This window comes from Tamandua tetradactyla, chromosome 11 (assembly GCF_023851605.1).
Source record: "Tamandua tetradactyla isolate mTamTet1 chromosome 11, mTamTet1.pri, whole genome shotgun sequence".
Lineage (NCBI taxonomy): Eukaryota > Metazoa > Chordata > Mammalia > Pilosa > Myrmecophagidae > Tamandua > Tamandua tetradactyla.
In genome coordinates this window covers 88,432,912-88,454,050 of record NC_135337.1, presented here as the reverse complement: position 1 = coordinate 88,454,050, position 21,139 = coordinate 88,432,912, and the positions used below count along the sequence as shown (strand labels likewise).

Genomic DNA, 21,139 nt, shown 5'->3' with positions numbered 1-21,139 from the left:
TTTTGATTGGTGGGTGGGCAAGCCCCGTCTTTCCCACAAGCGCCCTCACACCGCCCCGTTCGGTGGGTCCCGCGAGCCGATTGGCCATTCCCATGGGGCGAGGCCGGTCCTCACTTGGCCCGCCCCGGGGGACGGGAGCGAAGGTGGGTGCCCCGCGCGCTGATTGGCCGGTGGGGCCCGCGCGCGCGCACGCGGCAGGGAGGGGAGGGGCCGGCGCGGAGCTGCAATTAGTCTCGCGCGGCGGCCGCGAGCGCGGGAGGCTGCTCGCTCCGTGTCGCGGGCAGGGAGTAGCAGCATTCGTAGCGCAGCATCGGCTGCTGTGAGAAGGAGCGATGAAGCACTATGAGGTAAGAAGCGAGGACGCGGGGGCTGGGTGGCCTCCTTGGATACCCCTTCTCTGTTTCTTCTTTAGCGGGCGCGCGAGCCATCCCGTCAGGCTCCTGCGCTCCGAGGAGGCGAGCCCAGCGGCGCAGGCGCAGTGGACGCGCGCTGCGCCCCTTGGCCGCTCACAAATCGAGATGCGCATGTGCGGGGGAGGTTTTTAAATTTAATTTAATTTTATAATTCTGCAACCAGGCTGTTTTGGGGGGTGCTTTCTTCCTGGGGTCTCTGCAGGGCCTGGGCAGCTTATGGGTGCCCTTCGGCTCCCACAGCGGGATGAGTTGCAGGTTTTGGCAGGGGGGGAGCGAGGGCGTGGGATTCCTGCTTTCCATTCTAGGACAAAATCTTGCGCAAACCTTGCACCATTGCCACCGCCTCCGGCTTAGCAAGGGGCTTTGCATTCGCCACGACCTTTGGACCCCTTCCCTCGCCCCGCAAGTCCCGGACCAGCCGAGACGGTGCCGTTTCAGGGCTGGCTGCAGCCGAGCTGCAAAGCTGATCTTACTTTCTGCTAGTCTTAAGAGGTCAGCTTAGCCAACTCCTGCGTGGCACCGAGGGGAAATCTCACGTTTTGAAGCCCAAGACTTCTGACTCCTAACTTCGGTATCTTTTCTCTTAAAACGGAGTCTTCTGGTGAGCTTATCGTCCTGGTCGACAGTAGAATACGAACACTTTAGTCATTTAACCGTTGCTGCCTTTTAAGTAACTTTATCCATAAAAAGTAAACTTATTGAGATTAATAATAACACAGTGCAAATAAAAAGTCATTTATCATTTGCGTAAAAAAAAGGTTAATTATAAGAATAGCAAGTGCTTACTCTTAGGGCTAGTGAGATTCTATTACCTTCCTTCTGTTATCTAAGAGGTCAGTCTATTTTATTATTCCTGTTTTTATAGATGAAGAAACAGTCTCAGGGATAGCAAGTGACTTGCCCGAAGACCTCAACCTAGTAAATGCAGAAGAAAGAGAGCAATTTAGGATGGTATCTTGTCCAAAGTCTTCTATGCCCTGTTTGCCCCTCAATGGAAATTAGCAGGTCTAGAGATTTCTTGGTTCTGTTCACAAGTTGAATACCACTCTCTCTTTGCCCCCTTTACTATTGTTACTATTATTTTAGTAATTTGCCCAGATTCCTTCAAGTCCTTCCACAAATCCTCAGTCATTTTTGATAGGGTACCAAGAAGGAGAAGGTAGGATCAAATAAAGTCTCATGCCCCATTTAACTTTATGATTCCAGAATAAGGTTCTTCTAACACAGATTTCCATTTCAAACCCTCCATGTAACCCTAGAGAAAAAGCCAGGTTTAATTTGAAAGATGGAAGATACCAGGATGGAAGAGCCACATGAAATTTTGCAAAATGAAGTCAGTTGCTAGTCAGCAGTTGAATAAAGAAGGTCTCCGAGAACCCTTGGAGTGGGTGATGCATAGAAGCTGTGAAAAAGTTTGATGGCCCCGGCTTGGATTTCAGAATAGGTTCCACTTCATTTCAAACCTTTTCCTTCCAGAAGGAAGAGGGAGCTTCAAACCCACTGCTCTGAGTGACCTTGGAGAATAAAATATATTGTTGTTTTGCGGTGTCCTTCTTTGCTATCATTCTCTGCTGATATCTGCTAAATGCTGCAGCTACAGGGTTTCTCTCTCAGAGCTGTGCTTGTACAAGCAGTGTTTTTTAGCCGATCACCAAAAATAACAGAGAGGCTTTTCTTTGCATTTAGCAGAGGTTTCAGTTATCCATATCGAAGAATTTATTTCTGTTTGGGACTAAATCCATCGCCCACCACCTCCAAGCAACCCTCCAATCCACAGAGTGGTTAGCCTGTCTCAAAAGACTTGTATGGAGACTTTGGATTAGATCACAGAGTCCAGTTTACTAGTGAGAGAAGCAGTATCACAGAGGTGTGGGGACTTGTTCCACTGTCCCGGCTGGGTCAGGGCAGAGTTCTAGCTGGTGGAGAGATTTGTTGCTGCTTTGATTACTGTTTCATATCACTGTGATCTGAGGGGTGGTAGGGGCGGAAGTATCCCCCAAGGCTTAATTGAGACAAGCAGCTGAAAGGGTCACCCTTCAGGCCTGTACTGAAGCTGTCTCCTTTCCAGGCCAGAGCAGGTCTTGGAATTATCTTGAGGTCAGCACAAGGTTGATAAGACAACTGTTTACCCTGACAGATACTCAGCCTAGCAGGATTGTTATTATTATATTTTTTAATTGCTGTTTAAGACTCCTGGCAGATGAGACTCAAAGTAAGGATCTCAGGAGCAAATGGAAAAATTGCTTTCAAACCCTTTAAATTCTTTATCCCCCTTAGCCCACTTCACTGCCGGTTTCCCACTGCCGGGTACTGAAAGCAAGAAAGCACCGCTTTCATTGAAGATCTTCCATTAACCAAACAAAGTAGCTCTTTTGGGCCCACCTTGCAAATAATCCTAGACCCACATCAAGCAGGTGGTTTCCTTCAGCTTCCTTCATGGGAATAAATACCTGAAAGTCTTGGGAGAAGAGTTCTGGTCAAGAGGCAATTGTTTGGAGCCAGAAAACTGGCAAGGAAGGCGAAGATAACAGGAGAAAGTAAACTAGTATGTAATGATGAGGTGGGTGCATGGGCTTTGGGCCAGAGGCGAAGCTGGTTCCGCCACTCACTGAGTGTGTAACAGGGCAAGTTACTTAGTTCCCTGGAGCCTTTCTGTGGCTGCTCCCTGGAGCAGAGCCCATTTAATTGCGAAATCAAAGAACAGTATTCCTAGAAATATATCAAAAGTTATGCACAGAAGGGGAGTTGCCACATGGAGCCCTGGTTTATGCATTTAAGAAATGTTATATGGAATTCCACAGTGTGAGACAAATCTAGTTTGATTTACCCCATCCTTTAACAATGAGTCTCCAAACATTACTTTTTTTTTTTTTAAGAGAAAGTAAGGTGCAAAGTATTCTATAAATCAAAAAAAGTGTACCAAATGAGATTCCCCTGGACCTGTTTATGACCATGTGTGCAATTAATGGCTGAAGTTGTAATAAGAGGTCAGAAACATGCATGTATGAGAATCATACAGTAATTCAGAGGAGCTGTTGCCCACAAAGTATGAGAGAAAGACGGGAAGCAGGGGGCTTTACCTGTGTCCATTTTATTTAAAAAAAAAAGAGGGGAAAAAAAAAGAATCTGGAGTAAATAGAATAAAACCTAAATATCTGTTAAACCTGGGAGGTTGGATCCTTCGGTCTGCCTTGGCATTCTGTAATTTTTCTTCTGGAGTCTTCCCAAAGGTGAGGGGTAATTGCTTTTTTTTCTGGGCCTGGAGCCTCTGTTTTTATGCTTAGGTCTCTGACTCTCACCTGTTAAATGGGGTGCGCTCTGTTCTCAGGCAGGGGCTGCTTGATCTCTTCACCCTTCTGCTGCCTGCATCGGACAGGCTCCCCACGAAGCTATTGGATTGAAAAAGCGCCTTCAGAAATGCTCTTTTTTTTTCGGTGAAAGCCCCTTTTTAGTTGGTTTTAACCTCAGAGCTGTACTTCCACAGGGCAGTTTAAGTTCCTGGGGAGCCCTCACTCCAACTCTCACCCGTTTGTGACCAGGAGTGTGGAGCTAGAGCCACTTTCCTGGTTATCAGGTGGGCAAGAGGCCCCCCCCATCCATCTGATGAGGTAGATGGGCCCCAAGCCCTTCCTTCACAGACCACGCGCCGGCCAGGGGATAAAGCCATCCCTCGACAGCTCGCAGGCCTGTCCCCTGCTCCAACCCGGCTCTGTAGATTTAAGCAGCACCAGCTGGCTATTCACAAACTGCCCCGGACACACTGCAGGGGCCTGTGCTGTTTCTGGGCCCTTCTGGATCCTTTCGCCCCTTTTCATGTGAGCAGGGTACTCCGGCAGGAGCCGGACCAGGTCGTGTGGGGGCCCATTGGGGGTCGTCGCCTGCCTTAGGGGTTGCCTGCCGAGTCGGGGGCCAGGGGTTCACACCGGCTCTGGGACTTCATTGAGCATTGGGGAGGTGGGTGAACGGAGGGGGTCGCGGTGCTGGCTCCCCCAAATTTCTTGGAAGGGGTAGTTGTTTCTCAGGACATTTGGATATTTCAGACTTAATGGATCCAAACTTGAGTTCCACATCTTTCCTCCCAAACCTGCATTGTTCCTGCTCAGTACCTGCCCTCCAGCACCTGGTCCCTGAACTCTTTGCCCATCTTCTCATGCCTGATGCCTAAAGCCAGCAAATCCTTAGCTCAGCCTTCAGCCTCCTGGAACTAACCATTTCTCGTCACTTTCCCTCCATCAGCAGCTCTATGCCAGGGGTCAGCAGCTCAGCCAGCAGCTTAGGCTCTGCGGGCCCAACAGCCTCTGTGGTCACTTCACGCTGTCGTGGCAGCATGAAAACGTCATGGATGTGATGTCCGCCGAGTGGGGCTGTGTTCCAGGAAAACTTGACTCCTGGGCCTTGAAGCTTGAAGTTCGTGATTCTCATGCCCTGAAACACTAGTCGTCTTTTGATTTTTTTCCCAACCGTTTTAAAATGTAATAACCATTCTTGGCGTGTGGGCCGTACAGAAATGGGTGGTGGACCGGAGTGGGCCCTAAGGCTGTAGTTTGCTGACCCCTGGTTTAAGCCCCCATGATCTTGACGGGATTATTGTCATAAGTCTCTTACTGGGCTCTCGCTTCCTCTCTTAATTCCCCTGCAGCCCAGAGAAACCCATGTCAGATCACATCCGTCCTCTACCCAGAACCCTCTGTGGCTCTCACCTCAGGGTAAAAGCCCAGTCCTCCCTGTAGCCCAGGACACCCTCCATGACCTGCTGTGCCCCCTCTGGCCCTCATCTCCCCCCACTTTCCCCTCGCTCACTCCCTCCAGACACGTGGGCCTCCTTGAGCACACCAGGCATGCCGCTACCTCAGGGTCTTTGCCTGGGCTGCTCCATTGCTTGGTCTGTGCTTCCCAGATATCTGAGCAGCTCTTTCCTTGACCCACTCAGGGCTGGGCTTAAAGTCCTCCCTCCCCCTGCCCCTTTCTCCATAGCACTGTCACCGTCTGATGTATTTGGCATAACTATTTTATTATCTCTGTTTCCTGCTAGAATGTCAGCTCCATGCGGGCAAGGATTTGTGTCCCTGCTGCTGTGGCTGGACCCCACAGCCCATAACAAGACCTGGCCCTTAGCAGGCGTTCGGTCAGGCTTTGTAGCATGCGTGGCTGAGCCTCAGCGTCCTGCTGTGCAGAAGGGGGCAGAAAGCTGAGATGCAGTGCTTTGTGCCTAGCCTGCCATGCCCTGTGCAGGAGGCAGCTCCTGTGGGTGGGACTGACCTGCTGCCTGGACCGGGCCGGAAGGGAAGGGCACAGGTGGGCGCCTGGCAGGGGGGTGCCTCCTTGCCCTCCTCTTCTCTGCTCAGTGCGTCTGGGGGGCTCACAGACTCCATTCAGGTTCCGGCCTGAGATGGGAGAGACACAGGTGGTCACCGATTGTGGCCTGGCTGCAGGGGTGCAGGACTGGGCCTCGCCCAGGGGCTTGGGGCCTGGACAGGTGAAAGTGAATATCAGGGACAGTAAGTGGCCTGAGGCCACCCTTCTGGGGAACAGTAGGTGGAGGTCCTGCTCCCTCCTTCCCCCAGTCTTATAGCTCTGTCTTTGGGCTGGTTACCTTTGAGCCCCAAATCTTGGCTTCTTTGTCTCTAGCCTGGGGTACCCGTGCCAGTCTAATGCTCAGCGGGTGTGTAGAGTCATGGTGAGGGCAGGTATATAGCAGTTCCCTGGAGGATGATTGTCAGTGGGGGAAGGGGAGGTGGGATGGGAGGGGGCCAGGGTGGGTGCCGGGTGTGGGGCTGGGGTGGCCGGGCCAGCGTGTTGAAGTTTTTGGGCTTCACCCCAAAGGGCAGGGGCCTTGGTGAGGTGGACAATCCAGGATGTGGTGATGCCTCTCTGAGTCGCCTGGGGCCATTTGAAAGCTGTGGGTGTCCCCGAGATTCCCATTGCCTTGGTGTGTGTCTAAGGGGAGAAGCAGGCCTGGGATGTTCCAGTGGTGTCCACCTGCAGGACCAGCCGCCACACCCCGGGAACGTCCCCTCTGGGCGAGCCTGTGCCTTGGGGCCGGACAAGGTGACCTGCAGTGTCCAGATGCCACAGGGAGATGCACCGGAGCCTCCGAGCATCCTGCCTGGCACCAGGATCCTCAGGCCTAGAGGGGAGAGTGGGGGCCATGGGTCGCGCCCCTTGCTCCCCAGCCCCATGGAGGCCCGACCTCCCCAGACTGGGTGGCGTCCAGGTCGTCGGACCCTCTTTCCCCTTCAGCTTTAAAGCCATCGGCCCTCCTCTTCCCAGGGGGCAGTGCCACCTGCCGTTTCCGAGCCTCGGTTTTCTGAGCTGCGTGACGGGCACAGTCCTTCACCGTTAGGGACAGGGAGAAGGTTGGGGCCCTAGGCTGGCGAAGCCCGTGACCTTTATTACAGGGACTATGGGCGCCCCCAGATGCTGGGACGAGGTGGGTCTGGATGCAGCCTCCCAGAGGCTGTGGCCGAGGCTCCCCTGGACAGGAAATACAGCCCCAGGCTTTCCGGGCCCTTGTGCTGTCAGGAGGAGGTGGGGAGACCCGTGTGTGGGTGGCAGCGAGTGCCGGCCTGGGTGCTGTTCCATCGCCACCCGGGGGCCCAGCGCAGAGATGAGGTCATGGGTTGGGGAAGGAGGTATTTCTGGCCGAGCAGGTGCAGCCTGTGTGTGCTCCCTGGCAGCCGAACCCCTCCAAGGCCTTCTCAGCTGGCCTGGCATGAGCAGCGTGATTCGATATTTCTGGAAAGTGGAAGGGGAAGGGAGCAGCAGGGAGATACAGATCCGTGGACCTCTGCATGTGGGAGTGGACGAGTGGCTGGGCCTGGTCCCGGGCTGCTTCCTCAGGGCTCAGTGGCAGCCACCTGCCCTTTCAGGGAGCGTAGGCAGCCCTCACGCCTGCGGGGCTCTTTGCGTCTTTGTCTGGGTCTTGGGTTGCACGGAGCAGGGTTTGTACCTCCAACCAGGCCTCTTGGGGCTCCCAGGAGCTGTGCCCTGGCCTTGGGAGGAGATGTTACTCACTTCCCTCGCAGGCAGGCCTCCCTGCTTGGAAATAGCAGGTGGCACTGCCCCCTGGGAAGAGAAGGGCCGATGGCTTTAAAGCTGAAGGGGAAAGAGATGTGGGTCCGACGACCTGGACGCCACCCGGTCTGGGGAGGTCGGGCCTCCATGGGGCTGGGGAGCAAGGGGCGTGACCCACTGCCCCCACTCTCCCCTCTGGGCCTGAGGATCCCTGGGGGTCCGAGCGCACCTAGTCGGGGTCCACCGAGCTTGTGCCGCCTTGGGGGTAGGGGGTAGGGCAGCCTTGCCTTGGATGGGAGCACGCCTTTAGGGCTCAGGCAGTACTGGCGCTCAACACACCTTGGACCTTGGCCTCCTGTCTCTTCGGGTCCCTGTGGGTTGAAAGGGAGGCGGCTGGGAAGCCACGGCAGCCCCGGGCCCCAGGTGGGAGGCGCAGGGAGTCCATACGCTTATGAGGAGGTGGGGAGGGTGGTCCAGAACCCAGGTGGGCTCTCAGGCCTGTGCCTCCCCCCCCCAGGAGGGTGTGGAGGCACCTGGCAAGTCGAACCGGATAAAGAGGCTGTGGGGCCTTGAGGTGGGGGCTCTGCAGCCAGGAGAGCCCAAGAATCATCAGTTCCAGCTGTGTGTCAGGATGGGGAACCTGAGGCCTGAGGGGGCCTCCCCAGGCCTTTGGGGTCCTGAGTCTGGTTGTCGGTGTGGCTGCCCGAGTGCCGTGCTGGGGCGTCCAGCAGTTGCTGCAGACTCAGCTCTTCAAAGCCCTCCCACTGCCCCCAACTTGGCCCCCTCCTTCTGGGGCTCAGGCCAGAAACCTGGGGCTCCCTGTCCCCTCAGCCCCCTAGCCAAGCTGTCAGCAGGTTCTGTGGCTCTCCCTTCACAACTGGGCAGGCTCCCTCCCCCTCTTCTTGCCCACTGTTCACCACCTCTGTCTGGTCATAGCCCCTCACTTCCCACCGGCACCCTGTTCAACCAGCTCTCGCCCCCACAGTCTGTTCCCTCCACAGCCGCCAGGGGACGCTTGTGAGCATTTGATCAGGCCGTGTCCCTCCTCTCCCCAGAACCCTCCGAGGTTCCCACTTCACTGGTAGCAAAAACTAAAGTCCTCCAGATGCGGCCCACCAGGCCCGGCGTGATCTGCCCCATCACCTCCTTGCCCTTTTCTCCTCCCGACCTCCTGCTCCACTGAAAGGCCCAGCATGTGCCTGCCTCGAGGCCTTTGCACTGGCTGGCCCCTAGGTCTGAAATGCTCTTTCCCCAGATGAACGTTTCCTTGCTTTGCTGTGGGCCTTTGCTCAGATGTCCTTTCTCAAGGTGGCCTTCCTGCCCCCCACCACTCCTGACACCCCTCTCCTTTATCTCCACAGCACCAAGTGACAGCAGGTGCTGCCGTTGTCTGCCCTCGTCCCCCACCCCCCCAGCACACACACTACACGTGTCCCATCAAGGCTGGAACATGGGTCTTCTGATCACATGAGTAGTGCCTGAGATACGGGAGGCAGGCAGGAAGGAGCGAGTGAATGAATGAATTGGGTGCTGGTCAGAGCCAGAGCCAGGGTTGCATCTCCTTAGTGGGTCTTTGGGTCTGGCCCAGAGAGAGCCGTGTCGCCCGGTGGCAGGGGTCGGGGACAGGCACAGTGCAGGGCTCCCCCTTCGCGGGCAGGTGGGTCTCGTCCTGGTTCTGGCTTCCATCAGCCAGCGGGGGTCTCCTGGCCTCCCCAGCCCTCTGCCTTGGGGTCCTGTACATGGGTTCTTCTTGGGGCTCTGTGGCTAGTAGTCTTTGTGGTTCTTAATGTGATTCTTTAGTGTCTGCATTACTTGCCTTTCGCTTCTTACGGTGACTTGAGGAGGGTGGTGGGCAGCCCACTGGAGGTGAAAAGTTTGCAGCCTCAGAGGCGGGGAATGACCTGTCCAAGGCTGTACAGCCAGCAGGAGGGTGAGTCCTTTTGCCTTCAGGGCCCAGGGAGTGTGTTTACAGCGTGGGAGGCAGCCTGCTGCAGCCCCCAGCTTGCCTTTCTTGCCAAGGAGCCCACCGATGTGTCTCCCATCTTATGCCGGGGTGCTGGTGAAGGAGGACAGCCAGCCTCCATGGGTCCCCTGCGCCCACTGGCTGAGCCTTTCCCTTGATGGGCTGGCCCTGTGGTGCCTGCGGGCTTTTTGGAGCCCCAGGCCTGAGTCACCCGCCTGGTTGAGGGGAGGCTCCTACGGGCAGCTCCTGTGGCTGCCTCTGCCTTGGGCTCTGCCAAAGGCACAGGTGGGAAGGGGGCTTTGGACTCCAGCCCATTGGGCTGGTGCAGGCGTTTCATGCCCTCCCCAGCTGTTCCCGAGCACAGCTGTATGCTGAGTCTGTTCTGGGCACCAGGAGAAGGGCAGAGAGCAGGCCAGAAAGGGTCTGCCCTCACCAGCTGTTGAGCCAGCAGGGAGCCAGGCAACCAGGGTCTTAGGGCTGCTATTTTAAACTGATGGCCAGGGAAGGCCCCGCGGGTAAAATCGGCAGGCCTGGGGGTGGTGCACATGGCAGCTGGGGAAGACTGTTCCAGGCAGAGAGAACAGCCTATGCAGAGGCCCTGCTACTTGGTTTTCCCATCTGCCAGACATACAGGGGCTTTGCTTCCCCAGTAGCTTGGTCAGCAGTGCTGGCCTGGAACCTGGAACCTGTGCTCGGACAGTGGGAGTCCCTCTCTGCTGCTCTCCACTCTATCCTGTTGGGGATCCCTTTATCATTACCCCCACATGGGCCTGGGAAGCCACAGCCAGGCCCCACAGCCCACCCTGGCCCCACCCTGACCCCTGCTACCACGAGTGGCTGTTGGCCGGCCCCGGAATCTCGGTCCTCTGGGTGAGAATTCCTCCCTGGCTTGTGGAACTGTCAACACCAAGCCATTTGTCTGCAGCCCCAGCCAGGGTGCCTGCCCGCGTCCTTGTCCTCTGCCTGTCTATTGTCTGTTGTTGGCAGTGGGGCCATACACCCTGCCTGCAGCCAGCGCCCCGACCTCTGGCCTGATCCCCTCCCTCCCAGGCCTCCTTTTCTCCACCTACAGTGGCAGGGGTGGGGGTGGGCTCTCACCACCCCCATGGCTATGCAGAGCAGGGCTGCGAGGGGCAGGAAGGGCTGCCTCAAGCTTCCCCCGGGGACCCCCACTCTTCCTCAGGATGGGCCCTGAGCTGCTGCCAGCTTGTAGGAGGCCGGTGTGATTCCAGGGACCCTGGCCGCCGCCCTCCATGCCCTGGGCTCCTGCCTGGACTCTTCTCTGTGGCCACCAGTCCCCACCCCCGTCCTGGAGGCAAACCTTCGATGTGGGCTGTGAGCTCAGGCCAGCACACGAGGAGGGGTTACAGAAGAGTGAGTGGGGGTAGGAAGCATAGGGATGGGGCCCCCAGAGTGAGGTTCATGGTCTCGGGGGGTTGGGGAACCTACTGCTGCCCCCTGGCCCTGGGACCTTTTTTTTTTTAAGTTTGGAGTTTGAAATCATTCTAATTGCCCAGGAAGTTGTAAATATAGCACAGAGAAGTCCTGGCTACCCCTTAGGGCTTGAATCCTCTCTCTGGGAGAAGATGGCTGCTGGGTCCGGGGATTTGGGGCAGGAAGTGGGAGAGGAGCAGCTGTTCCTACTCGGAATGACCGGAATGACCGTGTGGCAGTGGCCCCCTGCGGGCTGGGCTTACCTCTCGGTGGGGCGGCCGGGCCTCCTCTCTCCTGTGTGAGCCACCTTCTCCTTCCCCTGCAGCTGGGCCCTCGACGGCCGTCTGTCCGTCTGCACTTTCCCTCCTGCCTTCCCTGGTGTGGTGCCCTGGCTGGGGAGAGGGTAGGATTTCACCCCACCCCCACCCCCAGCAGCTGCCCAGCAGGGAGAGGGGCCCATTGTATTTTAAGCTGTTGAGTGGTTCCGCAGGAACTCAGAAGCCGCCTTCTCCTGGTGGAGGCTGTGCCGTCCCACAGGTCCGCAGCCCCGAGGGCCTGGGTCAGCAACTATTAATACACCTGCAGCTATGGGCGGGCCTGGCGCTCTCCCCCGGCCCTGTGCTCCCAGCCCTTTCTCGCATTTTCCAAGTATGCCCTTGCCCTCTCGCACAAGTCCCTTGGGGGGGGGGGGGGGCTCTGTGTGCCAGCTCAGCCTCACCCTGCCTGTGTCAGCCCCTGTCCCTGTGGCTGGGGATTTGAGCCCACAGTTGACATCAGGCCTCCTCCCCGCTATGCTGTTGGTGGCAGCACCTGGTCCCCTGGGGTGGGTGGGTGTGTCACTCTGGGCAGATGAGTCCCCGTGCCAGAGTGGCCTGCTGGCCGTGGGCAGCCAGGATGCAGACCTGCACCCTGGGCCCCTGGGCCTGTCCTAAAAGGTGCAGTTATTGAACCCCCGAGTGAGGATCCGAGGGAAGACATGTGCCCAGAGTCACCAGCTCCTGGGTCCCCCGTGGTCACCCACATGTGGTCATGTGTGTGAACGCATGTGTGCAAGGGTATGCATGCATGTCTGCACATTGGCATGCATGTTTGTTCACTTGTGTCCCTGCACGTGTGTGAGGGAAGCCCAGCTCTGGTTTAACGGTGAAGCCCTTTCCTTCACCGTTTCCTTCACCTGGAAGGCTCGGGTGCTGTGAGTGCATCTGTCTCCCCCAACTCCAGGCAGATGGCTGGGGGTGTCCTCAGTGGACTCCGGTCAAGCCCCTTGCCCTGGCAGTCGCCTTTGTAACCCTGCCCGGGTACTGCTGGACTCCCCCTGTGCAGCCTCTGCTCTTTCCTTTTCTTTTCTCCAACCAGTGCCTTTTCTGACCCGCTGGGGATGGGCTCAGCGGCCTCTCCCTTATCTGTGGCATTGGGGAGCCCGTGGGCCAGGGGCTGTGTGCGCTGGGCTTTTTGGGGGGGGTGCAGAGGGGGAGCAGGGTTGGGCCTACACAGGCGCGTTCCAGAGCTGGGTGGACCTGGGAGGAGAGAGCAGGGGGTGGGCAGGTGCTCTGGTGGCCTCGTGCAGGGCGCTTGCCTGAAACCTCCTGTCTCTGACACCATCCACACCCAGAGCCTGAGAGTCTGGTTCTCTGCACCAATAACTGCGGAATCTGTCACCTCCCTGGGAACACTAATGCGCAAGGACAATAATCCAGGGTGTCTCTCGCAGCTCAGCAGGAAAACAGAGGAGCTCTTTCGCGGATTCTCAAAATAGCTGGGATTTCTCCAAGCCCAGGGAGCGCCCCAGCCCTGTGCTGGGGGCCTGGCTGCCCTCTGGCCTCTCACCTCCCCTTCCCTTCCCTCTACTGGCAGTAGAGGCTGGGCAGCACCCCCATACCTGGCTCTGGGCCTCTCCCTGCTCCTGGACTCTTGGGGTGTTAAACCCAAATGTTTTCTGAGGGTGACCCGGCCCTGGGGGGGGCTCCCCAGGGACCCTGCAGAGGAGGTGTGTGGCCTGGCTCCGGGGAGGGGGCTCCGTCTGGGACGGTTTTATATTTAGCTGGGCTCTGGTGGGGCTACTCGGGTTACATCTGGCAGGGAAGCGGGTTGCACCAGTGCCTGGGCGGGCCTCCTTCCAGCACCGCGGCAGAATTTGATCGGCCCCGGCCCCGGCCTCGGGCGGCTAGAGTGGGGAGGTCTGTGGTGGGGGCTGACTTGGGCCTGTAGCTGGGGCCACTGGCCTTGGGGCGCAGAGCGCAGCGGGCGGCATGGACATGAACGTGGTGGCCCGGGATGCCAGCCCGGGACTCGTTCTGGGCCTCAACAGCCTCCCCGGACCCGTGCCCCCCAAGACGGCCAAGAAACCTAAAAAGGCTGTTCTCTTCTTTGAGGTGGAGATTCTGGACGCAAAGACGCGGGAGAAGCTGTGCTTCCTGGATAAGGTAGGGCGGCGGCCGGCTGCCGTGCGGGGGGCAGGGCCTGGCTGGGCACCCCTTCCAGTACGTGGGCCAAATCGGGCATGTCCTGGGGGCGTCTGGATGGGGCTGAGGGCCTTCGTTGTGGGGGCCTGCAGCTGGGGGTGGAGAGGAGTGAGGCCTGGTGGGTGGCAGGCCCGGCTTCCCTTGCTCAGACCCTCCCCCTGCTGGGCAGGGAATGCGAGCTGCTCAGGCTTAAGCCTGCAACCCCTGGCCCGTGGCTGTCCCCATTTTTTGGCAGGGCCCTGGGCTGTCCCTGCCCTGGCGCTGACCATGTGGAGAGGGACATGGATTCCCCCTCCCCTCCCCAAACCCCCTCCTTCACCCCACTAGCAGCTGCCCAGGTCCCCCCCTCCCCCATGTCCCCACGGCCTGTGCTTCCCCCAGGTGGAGCCCCATGCCACCATTGCCGAGATCAAGAACCTTTTCACCAAGTCCCGTAAGTCCAGGACCGGGCCTCGGGGTGGGCGCCTCTGGGGGCTGCGGGGACCCAAGTTTCGCCCTCCCGGCCGGCGCCCCCGTGTGGTCGCCGCGGGAACACCCCTGCCCCGTGCCAGTGCCCTGGGGCCACCTGGGCCCACGCAGGCCTGGAGGCAGTGCCCATGCATTCCGGGGCGCGGGGTGTGTGAGGAGTGGGTGGGGATGGGGGCGTGATGGTACTCGCTCTCCCCGCAGACCCGCAGTGGTATCCTGCCCGCCAGTCCCTCCGCCTGGACCCCAGTGAGTGGGCAGTGCCTGGGCTGGGGGGTGGAGGGGAGGGGTGGAGTGGGGAGAGGGCTGGAGCAGGGTCCGGGCTGCACCAAGCCCCTGCCTGCTTCTCTGCAGAGGGCAAGTCCCTGAAGGACGAGGATGTCCTGCAGAAGCTGCCTGTGGGGACTACTGCCACGCTGTACTTCCGAGACCTGGGGGCCCAGATCAGCTGGGTGACGGTGAGCCCCCACCCCACCTCCCACCACCACCGATCAGCCTGGGCGGGGCCTGATCTCGCCCCCCTCCGCCCCTCCCCTCCCGTAGGTCTTCCTGACAGAGTACGCGGGGCCCCTTTTCATCTACCTGCTCTTCTACTTCCGTGTGCCCTTCATCTATGGCCGCAAATACGACTTCACGTCCAGTCGGCACACGGTGGTGCAGTGAGTGGAGCCCTGCGGGTGGGTGAGTGGGCAGCCGGAAGGGGTGCCGGGAGAGCCTCACGGAGCCCCCTCGCCTCCAGCCTTGCCTGCATCTGCCACTCATTCCACTACATCAAGCGCCTGCTGGAGACGCTGTTCGTGCACCGCTTCTCCCACGGCACCATGCCGCTGCGCAACATCTTCAAGGTGAGCCGCCCCCGCCACGCCCCCACCCCCACCCCGCCCACACCAGTGCGGCTGCCCCACGTCTGCCCCACTCCTTTCCAGAACTGTACCTACTACTGGGGCTTCGCCGCTTGGATGGCCTATTACATCAACCACCCGCTCTATACGCCCCCCAGTAAGTGGCGCACGCCCAGCTCTTCCCCCGTCCCCTCTGGCGGGCTTTTCTCTCAGGACCCTCCCCTGTTTCCTTGGCAGGCTATGGAGCTCAGCAGGTTAAGCTGGCATTGGCCATTTTTGTGGTAAGAGATGGGGTGGGGTGATGAGCAGGGGTAAGGGGTGATGGGGTAGGGGCTTGGGCCTGACCTGTCCCTCACAGATCTGCCAGCTGGGTAACTTCTCCATCCACATGGCCCTGCGGAACCTGCGGCCGGCAGGTGTGTACCTGCCTTGGGGAGCACGGTGTGGGGGGGAGGTCAGGAGGGTGGGGCCTTCACCCTCTCCTGGTCCCGCCCACCAGGGTCCAAGGCCAGGAAGATCCCATACCCCACCAAGAACCCCTTCACTTGGCTCTTCCTGCTGGTGTCCTGCCCCAATTATACCTATGAGGTAGGGGGCTGCCCCATGCCCTCCCATTACTGGGAGTGGGGTCCCAGGCAGGGGGGGCTGCCCGTGGCAGCAGGTGCTTGGCCCCATACTGCTGCAGCCCTTTGAACCCTGAAGAGGGGGAGAAGGGCGGCTTCACTGGTCATCAGGAGCATGAGTGGCCTTTCCCTTCTGGAGTCCCACATGGCCGCTTGTCCACCTTGTCTCACTTAGGCTCCTCTGCCATTGAGTGTGGTCCTATCACCCTCCTGTCAGGGTTGGGGGAAGGTGGCTGGCTGTTCTGGGTAGGGGTGGGCAACGCCTTGGGGAGCAGCCAGTGCTGCCCATCTCACCTCCCCCCACCCACAGGTGGGCTCCTGGATCGGCTTTGCCATCATGACACAGTGTCTCCCAGGTGAGCCCCTGGCCCCTCTGTAGCTGTGCCCTCTCTGGGCTGCCCTGTCTCCCCAATCCTGACACCCTGCTCTGCCTGCAGTGGCCCTCTTCTCCCTGGTGGGCTTCACCCAGATGACCATCTGGGCCAAAGGCAAGCACCGCAGCTACTTGAAGGAGTTCCGTGACTACCCACCCCTGCGCTCCCCCATCATCCCCTTCCTGCTCTGAGCCGCCTGCCCACCCAGGGGCCAGGGCCAGGTCCGTGCCAGGCTCTGGACCTCAGTGTTGTTCTGGGGGAGGAGTGGGGGCCACAGCTTCCCAGCCCCGGCAATAAAATCTGCTTGCCCCACCCAGCCAGACTCGGTGTGCTTCTTTGGGGGTTCCAGCAAGAGTCAGACACAGGGCACAGATGCAGACGTGGGGAAGGGTTTGAAAGCTTTATTTCTTTGAAGGGTCCTCAGTGAGTTGCAGGGCCCTACAGGGCCATCTCTGGGGCCACTTCACCAGGCCCTTGGCCTCTGGCCACGCTGGCCTCCCTCTGTTCCCGCCGTTTCTTACGCTGGAGCAGGCGCCGCTCTCGCTCAAACTCCTTCATACGCTGCACATAGCTGGGGGCAGAGCAAAGAGGGGTGTCAGGCTGCAGCTCATGCCCCCATGGCTGAGTCTGAGGTAGGTGTCCCAGATCTGGGAGAAGGCCTCACGCTGGTCTGGCAGCCTTAGGGCAGCCCCCGGCTCAGAGGACACCAGGGGGCCCCAGGCGGCTGAACAGCAGATGGGGGGGGTCACTCACTCGAGGTGCTCGCAGTAGTCCCAGTCGTGCTGCTCGTGCTTGCAGGCCAGGAAGTTGGGGAAGCTGTCGCGCTTGCACTTGAGCAGCCGGATGAGGTAGTGCGCGCAGTAGTCGCGCTGATCCAGCTTCAGCTGTGCGTCGTTCATCTCCTGCTGGGTGGCCACCATCACTGCGGGGGCGCAGTCCGGGCCAGTCAGCCGGGTCCCCAGGCTCCTACCCTGTCCTTGGGGCCATGTCTCAGGGGCAACCCCTACCCACCTGCCAGGAGCAGTTGGCAGTGTATTTGGGCCACCCTCTAGCAGGTGGAGTTTCTGGAGGAAGGGGTCTCCCCCCATCAGCCTGGGGTGCCTCCCCAGGCCGGTACCCTGCACCCCATTCACTATCCAAATAGCTTTTTGCAGGGAAGGAACCCCTTTCTCACTTGCCTCTGCTCCTCCCATGGTGTGGCCCCAGGCCAGCCTCTCCCTGAGCCTCAGCTTCCTTTCTGTAGAATGGGCTCTCAGCCCTAACTCCTTGGATACTGCGCATGTTCACTGAGCTGAAAAATGCAAGATGCCTCAAAAGATGGAGCTGACGGAGCCCTGGGTCCTGGTGCCCATGCACCCGGGCAGAACCCAGCTTGACAGGGTAAATCAGCCACCTGGGGTACTATGCCCCAGCTTGTGCCCCTTCTCCAGCCTTCTGGCTCCCCTGCTTGCTGCGTCCTCAGGGACACCCCTCCGCTCTGACATCTTACTTGGTTTTAGCTGCTTCCACATCTGTCTCAACTGCAAGTCCATCCCGGCTGCCTTTTTACTCTCCTCTGTGCTTCCTAGCACCTTCACTGTGTCTCTAGTATCTCCAGGTCCTCTTTCACTGACTCCACCAATGCCCAACATGGCTTTCACGAGGTATTCCCAAAACTGCGCAGTTCCCTCCTTCTGGAAACCTCTTCCCATCTCTGTGGCTGCCCTGCTCTTCTCCCCAGGGGCAAGCTCTGGCTTCTTGGGACTCTTCTGAAGAGCCCTCTGTGCCTCATCCTCGAAGGCCTCGAACGTCACCCTACGCTGATGAGCTCCAACTCAATCCCTCCAACCCATCTCTCTGAGCACCAGTCCCCCTGCCAACATGCCTGGTTTCCATGTCAGTGCAGGGGCACAGCAGGGAAGAAGACCTGCAGGCAATCCTGCCCTGGCAGAGGCCACTTGGGTGCATCGGAAGGCATGTGAAGCCAGGAGACCAGCAAAAACTCTCAGGGAATGGGATTAGAGACAGAGAAGGCCAGAGCCCTGGGGAGGTGAGGAAGAACCAGCGAAGACGCCCCCAGAAGGGGGTGGAGAACCAGGGGAGTGTGGGATCCTGGAGCTAGGTGAGGGGGCTTCCAGGAAGTGGCAACTGCCAACGGTCCCTGATGCTGCCAGCAGATTAGGTAAGAACTGAGGACTGACAGCTGAATTGTGTCTTGACATGAGCCCTTTGTGCAGTAGCTGGGGGCAAAAACCTGACTGGAGTGCGGCTGCATCTTTGGAGGAAGGTGAGGAATGGGGCAATCAGGAGGGGGAGATGGCACAGGAAGGATTTTAAAGTGGTAGAAACGAGTGCACTGAATTGTAGCAGAGAAGGCGGACTCTGAGGACACATAGGGAGCTATGCAGGGTGCATATGAAAGTTCTTCTCTGGTTGTTTCTATCCTCTATAACAGGGGATGCAACATCAAGGGCTGAGGGGGCAGGAAGGATGTGCTGGAGTCTGAGGAGAAAGAAGGACAAAAGATTGTAGCAGAAAGGCTGGGAGACATGCAGGGTGGCTGGAGGGAGCCTTTGGAGACCACTCAGCGAGATTCAATTGCATGGGGGCAGGTGGCAAGAAGGGGAGAGTTGGGTTGAACCAGGGTTATAATTTAAGAGAAAGGGGCAGGGGGTTGTGGGTGTCTGCGAAGCTGGTTGTGGGTAAAGTGGGTGAAACATGCATGGGTGGATGGATGGACTGAGGACCTTGTGAGGTTGGAGGACACAAGAGGGTGATTGTACCACCTCCCAGTGCTCTCAAATGCGCTGACCTCTCTGCACACACACCACTCAGAAGTTTCCCTGTCTCCAACTCATCCTCCACCCAGCAGCCAGCACCACCTTCTGGCAGAATAAATCTGATTGTGTCCCTCCCGTGATTACAAAGAAGCATTGGCTCTGCCCTCTTAGGCCTCTCTCTACCTGGTCAACACCAGGAAGTCTTCCCCGCAGTCCCCAAGACCTGCCTGCTTCCACTGCTCCCCTCCGAACTCCCTCACATTAGGCTGCGTTCCCTGCAGACAGCGAGTGCGTCAGCTTGGGACACAGCCCAGGGTTGGCGCTTGATAACGCCGGTGATATATTGATGAATAAAAAAAGCAGCGTGCAGAACAGTATGTGCGGCTGAACCCCTTGTGTTTACCTAAAAATAGCAGTGGCATCTGGACAGGTGTACCAATGAGCACGCCCCTTCCGTGATAACCGCCCCCCCCCATCCCAGGACAAAGCCCCAGCTCTTGAGTGTCTCAATCACCCCTCTCTTCCGCCCAAGCCGGGACCTCTGCCTGGAACACCTCCCCACTGACGCCGAGGCCAGGACTGAGCCCAGACACTCACGCGCGACGATCAAGCTCAACCCTGGGGACCCCGGGTTTCGGGGATGGCAGCTCCCGGGCCTGCGCACTGGGCCTCACCGCGCTCCTTGCGCCCCGGGAAGCCGTAGTCGGGCGGGAAGCTGGGCATCTTCAGGGGGTCGGGCTCCACCGAAGCATCGCCCAGATAGCGCCGGGACAGATGTGCCCCCATCGCTGCTGCCACCGCGGTCCCAGGGGCAGCCGGGGTCACCTCGCGCTTTCCCGGAAGCACTGCCCCTTCACCAGCATGGCTTCCGGGTCGCGCAGGCCGCCGCGGAGATGATAGAGGCACGTTTCCGGAGGACTTCCGGTCTGAGCCGCCGCCGCCCCCTGGCGGCCGGTTAGGGGCAGGGCCGCTGCGCTCGCGGCCTGGAGGGATGAGGCTTGGGGCCGAGGTGGTTTCTTTGGGCGGGGAAGTGGGGGGAGCGGTGGGGCTGGGGCTAGTCCCACCCTTTTTGCGGCGTCCCGAGACCAGAGTATAATACAAATTATTTTTCATGTCTTTTTTCAAAAGAATGTAATTTTTGTCTTCTAGAACATTCGAAAGTGTCTCTCCCCCCGCCCCCCAACATACACATTCAGTGATGGAATGCGCGCCTTCCATGCGGGAGACCCGGCTTCGCTACCGGACCGTGCACCAAAACCAAAAAACAAAAAACAAAAAACACCAAACCCCCAAAACTCCCGCCATACCTGTTATAACTAGCGAATGTCAATATTGGAGTAAAATAATTTAAAATAGATATCCTGGGTGCAGGGGTGGTTCAGTGGTAGAATGCTCGCCTTCCATGCAGGGGACCCGGTTAGATTTTGATTCCTGGACCGTGCACCTAAAAAAAAAAGATCTTTTAATTAAATTAAAATTTAAAAATACAGACAATTACTTATACATAAAATGATTTAAAGCTGACCTTTAAAATAAAGCCTGTTGAATATTTAAAGTAAGTCTCTTGAGTATTTTTTAAAAATATTTTTATTATAAACAACGAATGCACATACAAACTTTTTTTTTAGAAATGTTTAATCTGGACTATAAATGTTTTCCTTTTAATTTTTTTAATGTTTATTTATTTTTTGCATGGGTAGGCATGGGGAATCAAACCCAGGTTTCTGGGTGTGGCAGGCGAGAACTCTACTGGCTGAGCCACTGTAGCCCACCCCTACAAACATTTTTACATACAAACATTCTTGATGTGCTTACAATCACTGGCTCACAATATCATCACATAGTTGTGTATCCATCACCACGATCAGTTTTTTGAACATTTGCATTTCTCCAGCAAAAAAAGAAAAAAGAAAAATTCATACATTCCATACCCCATACCACTCCTTTTTGTTGACCACTAGTATTTCAATCTACTCAATTTATTTTAACTTTTGTTCCCCCTACTATTTGTAAAAAACATTTTTTAAAATTTATTTGCTTTGGCAGCACATATACTAAAATTAGAACGGTACAGGGATTAGCATGGCCCCTGTGTGAGGATGACATGCAAATTCGTGAAGCGTTCCATATTAAAAAACAAAAACAAAAACATTTTTTTGTAAAATATAACATATATACAAAGCTAATAAAGAAAAAACAATAATTTTCAAAGCACACTTCCACAAGTAATTACAGAACAGATTCCAGAGTTTGTCATGTGCTACCCTTCCACCATCTCAGATTTTTCCTTCTAGCTGTTCCAGAACACTAGAGGCTAGAAGGAATGTTAATATGCTGATTCAGCAATCATACTCGTTTGCTAAATCTTATTTTTTTTCTGTTATAACGCCTCTTTCTCCTCTAATCCCTCTCCCAATTTATAGGCAATGCACATTTTGACTTTTTCATGTTGAGAAGGGGCTTTAATTCCAAAGGATAGAGGGATGTAATTAATCGATAATCCTAGAGAGGTTGGACCCTCTGGGTTTCAGGGTTTAACTGACTCAGGAATCCTCTGGGAATTATATGTTCCAGGAAAAACCTAGTGCAGGAAACCTTTATAGAGTCTCAGTTTGAGCCCTAGGTGTTCTCAAATGTCAGCAGGAGTGATATTGGATGGGGTTTAGCAAAGTATGCCAATTAGCACTATCTAACTGAAGCTTGCACGCAGTAGCCTCCAGAATAGCCCTTTGACTCCATTTCACCTCTCTTGGCCACTGATACCTTATTTATTTATTGCATTTCTTTCCC

The 21,139-nt window shown here is 57.1% G+C and overlaps 2 protein-coding genes, 1 long non-coding RNA gene and 1 pseudogene across 3 annotated transcripts; 2 read left to right on the top strand and 2 right to left on the bottom strand.

Annotated features, from left to right (window-relative positions):
* Window positions 1-195: 195 nt before the first annotated feature.
* Window positions 196-15,906, top strand: TECR (trans-2,3-enoyl-CoA reductase). The gene is made up of 13 exons (XM_077121580.1): window positions 196-347; window positions 13,197-13,247; window positions 13,668-13,719; window positions 13,956-14,000; window positions 14,106-14,209; window positions 14,295-14,410; window positions 14,491-14,596; window positions 14,678-14,750; window positions 14,831-14,874; window positions 14,952-15,009; window positions 15,093-15,181; window positions 15,527-15,572; window positions 15,654-15,906. Exons 1-13 carry the CDS (start codon window positions 333-335, stop codon window positions 15,779-15,781), a joined length of 927 nt encoding a protein of 308 aa, XP_076977695.1. The 5' UTR covers window positions 196-332; the 3' UTR covers window positions 15,782-15,906.
* On the bottom strand, window positions 3,487-11,371 carry LOC143650602 (uncharacterized). Its single transcript, XR_013159619.1, has 3 exons — window positions 11,088-11,371; window positions 5,673-5,797; window positions 3,487-3,802 (listed from the first exon to the last, which is right to left on the bottom strand). It is a non-coding gene; the product is annotated as an uncharacterized LOC143650602 (long non-coding RNA).
* A 70-nt stretch (window positions 15,907-15,976) lies between the features above and the next one.
* Window positions 15,977-19,224, bottom strand: NDUFB7 (NADH:ubiquinone oxidoreductase subunit B7). The gene is made up of 3 exons (XM_077121581.1): window positions 19,024-19,224; window positions 16,344-16,512; window positions 15,977-16,161 (listed from the first exon to the last, which is right to left on the bottom strand). Exons 1-3 carry the CDS (start codon window positions 19,133-19,135, stop codon window positions 16,029-16,031), a joined length of 414 nt encoding a protein of 137 aa, XP_076977696.1. The 5' UTR covers window positions 19,136-19,224; the 3' UTR covers window positions 15,977-16,028.
* A 1,159-nt stretch (window positions 19,225-20,383) lies between these two features.
* LOC143651076 (U6 spliceosomal RNA) lies at window positions 20,384-20,483 on the top strand (annotated as a pseudogene).
* The last annotated feature ends 656 nt before the right edge of the window (window positions 20,484-21,139 follow it).

What these genes read in the sequence shown, in the direction of transcription:
- TECR (XM_077121580.1), top strand. An exon ending in CGCTGCGCAACATCTTCAAG is followed by an intron (nt 14,597 to 14,677) that starts GTGAGCCGCCCC and finishes ACTCCTTTCCAG; the next exon opens with AACTGTACCTACTACTGGGG. An exon ending in CCCGCTCTATACGCCCCCCA is followed by an intron (nt 14,751 to 14,830) that starts GTAAGTGGCGCA and finishes TTTCCTTGGCAG; the next exon opens with GCTATGGAGCTCAGCAGGTT.
- NDUFB7 (XM_077121581.1), bottom strand. Translation starts at nt 19,135, where the DNA reads ATGGGGGCACATCTGTCCCGGCGCTATCTGGGCGATGCTTCGGTGGAG. An exon ending in CCCGGGGCGCAAGGAGCGCG is followed by an intron (nt 16,513 to 19,023) that starts GTGAGGCCCAGT and finishes GCGCCCCCGCAG; the next exon opens with TGATGGTGGCCACCCAGCAG. An exon ending in GACTACTGCGAGCACCTCGA is followed by an intron (nt 16,162 to 16,343) that starts GTGAGTGACCCC and finishes CTCTGCCCCCAG; the next exon opens with CTATGTGCAGCGTATGAAGG.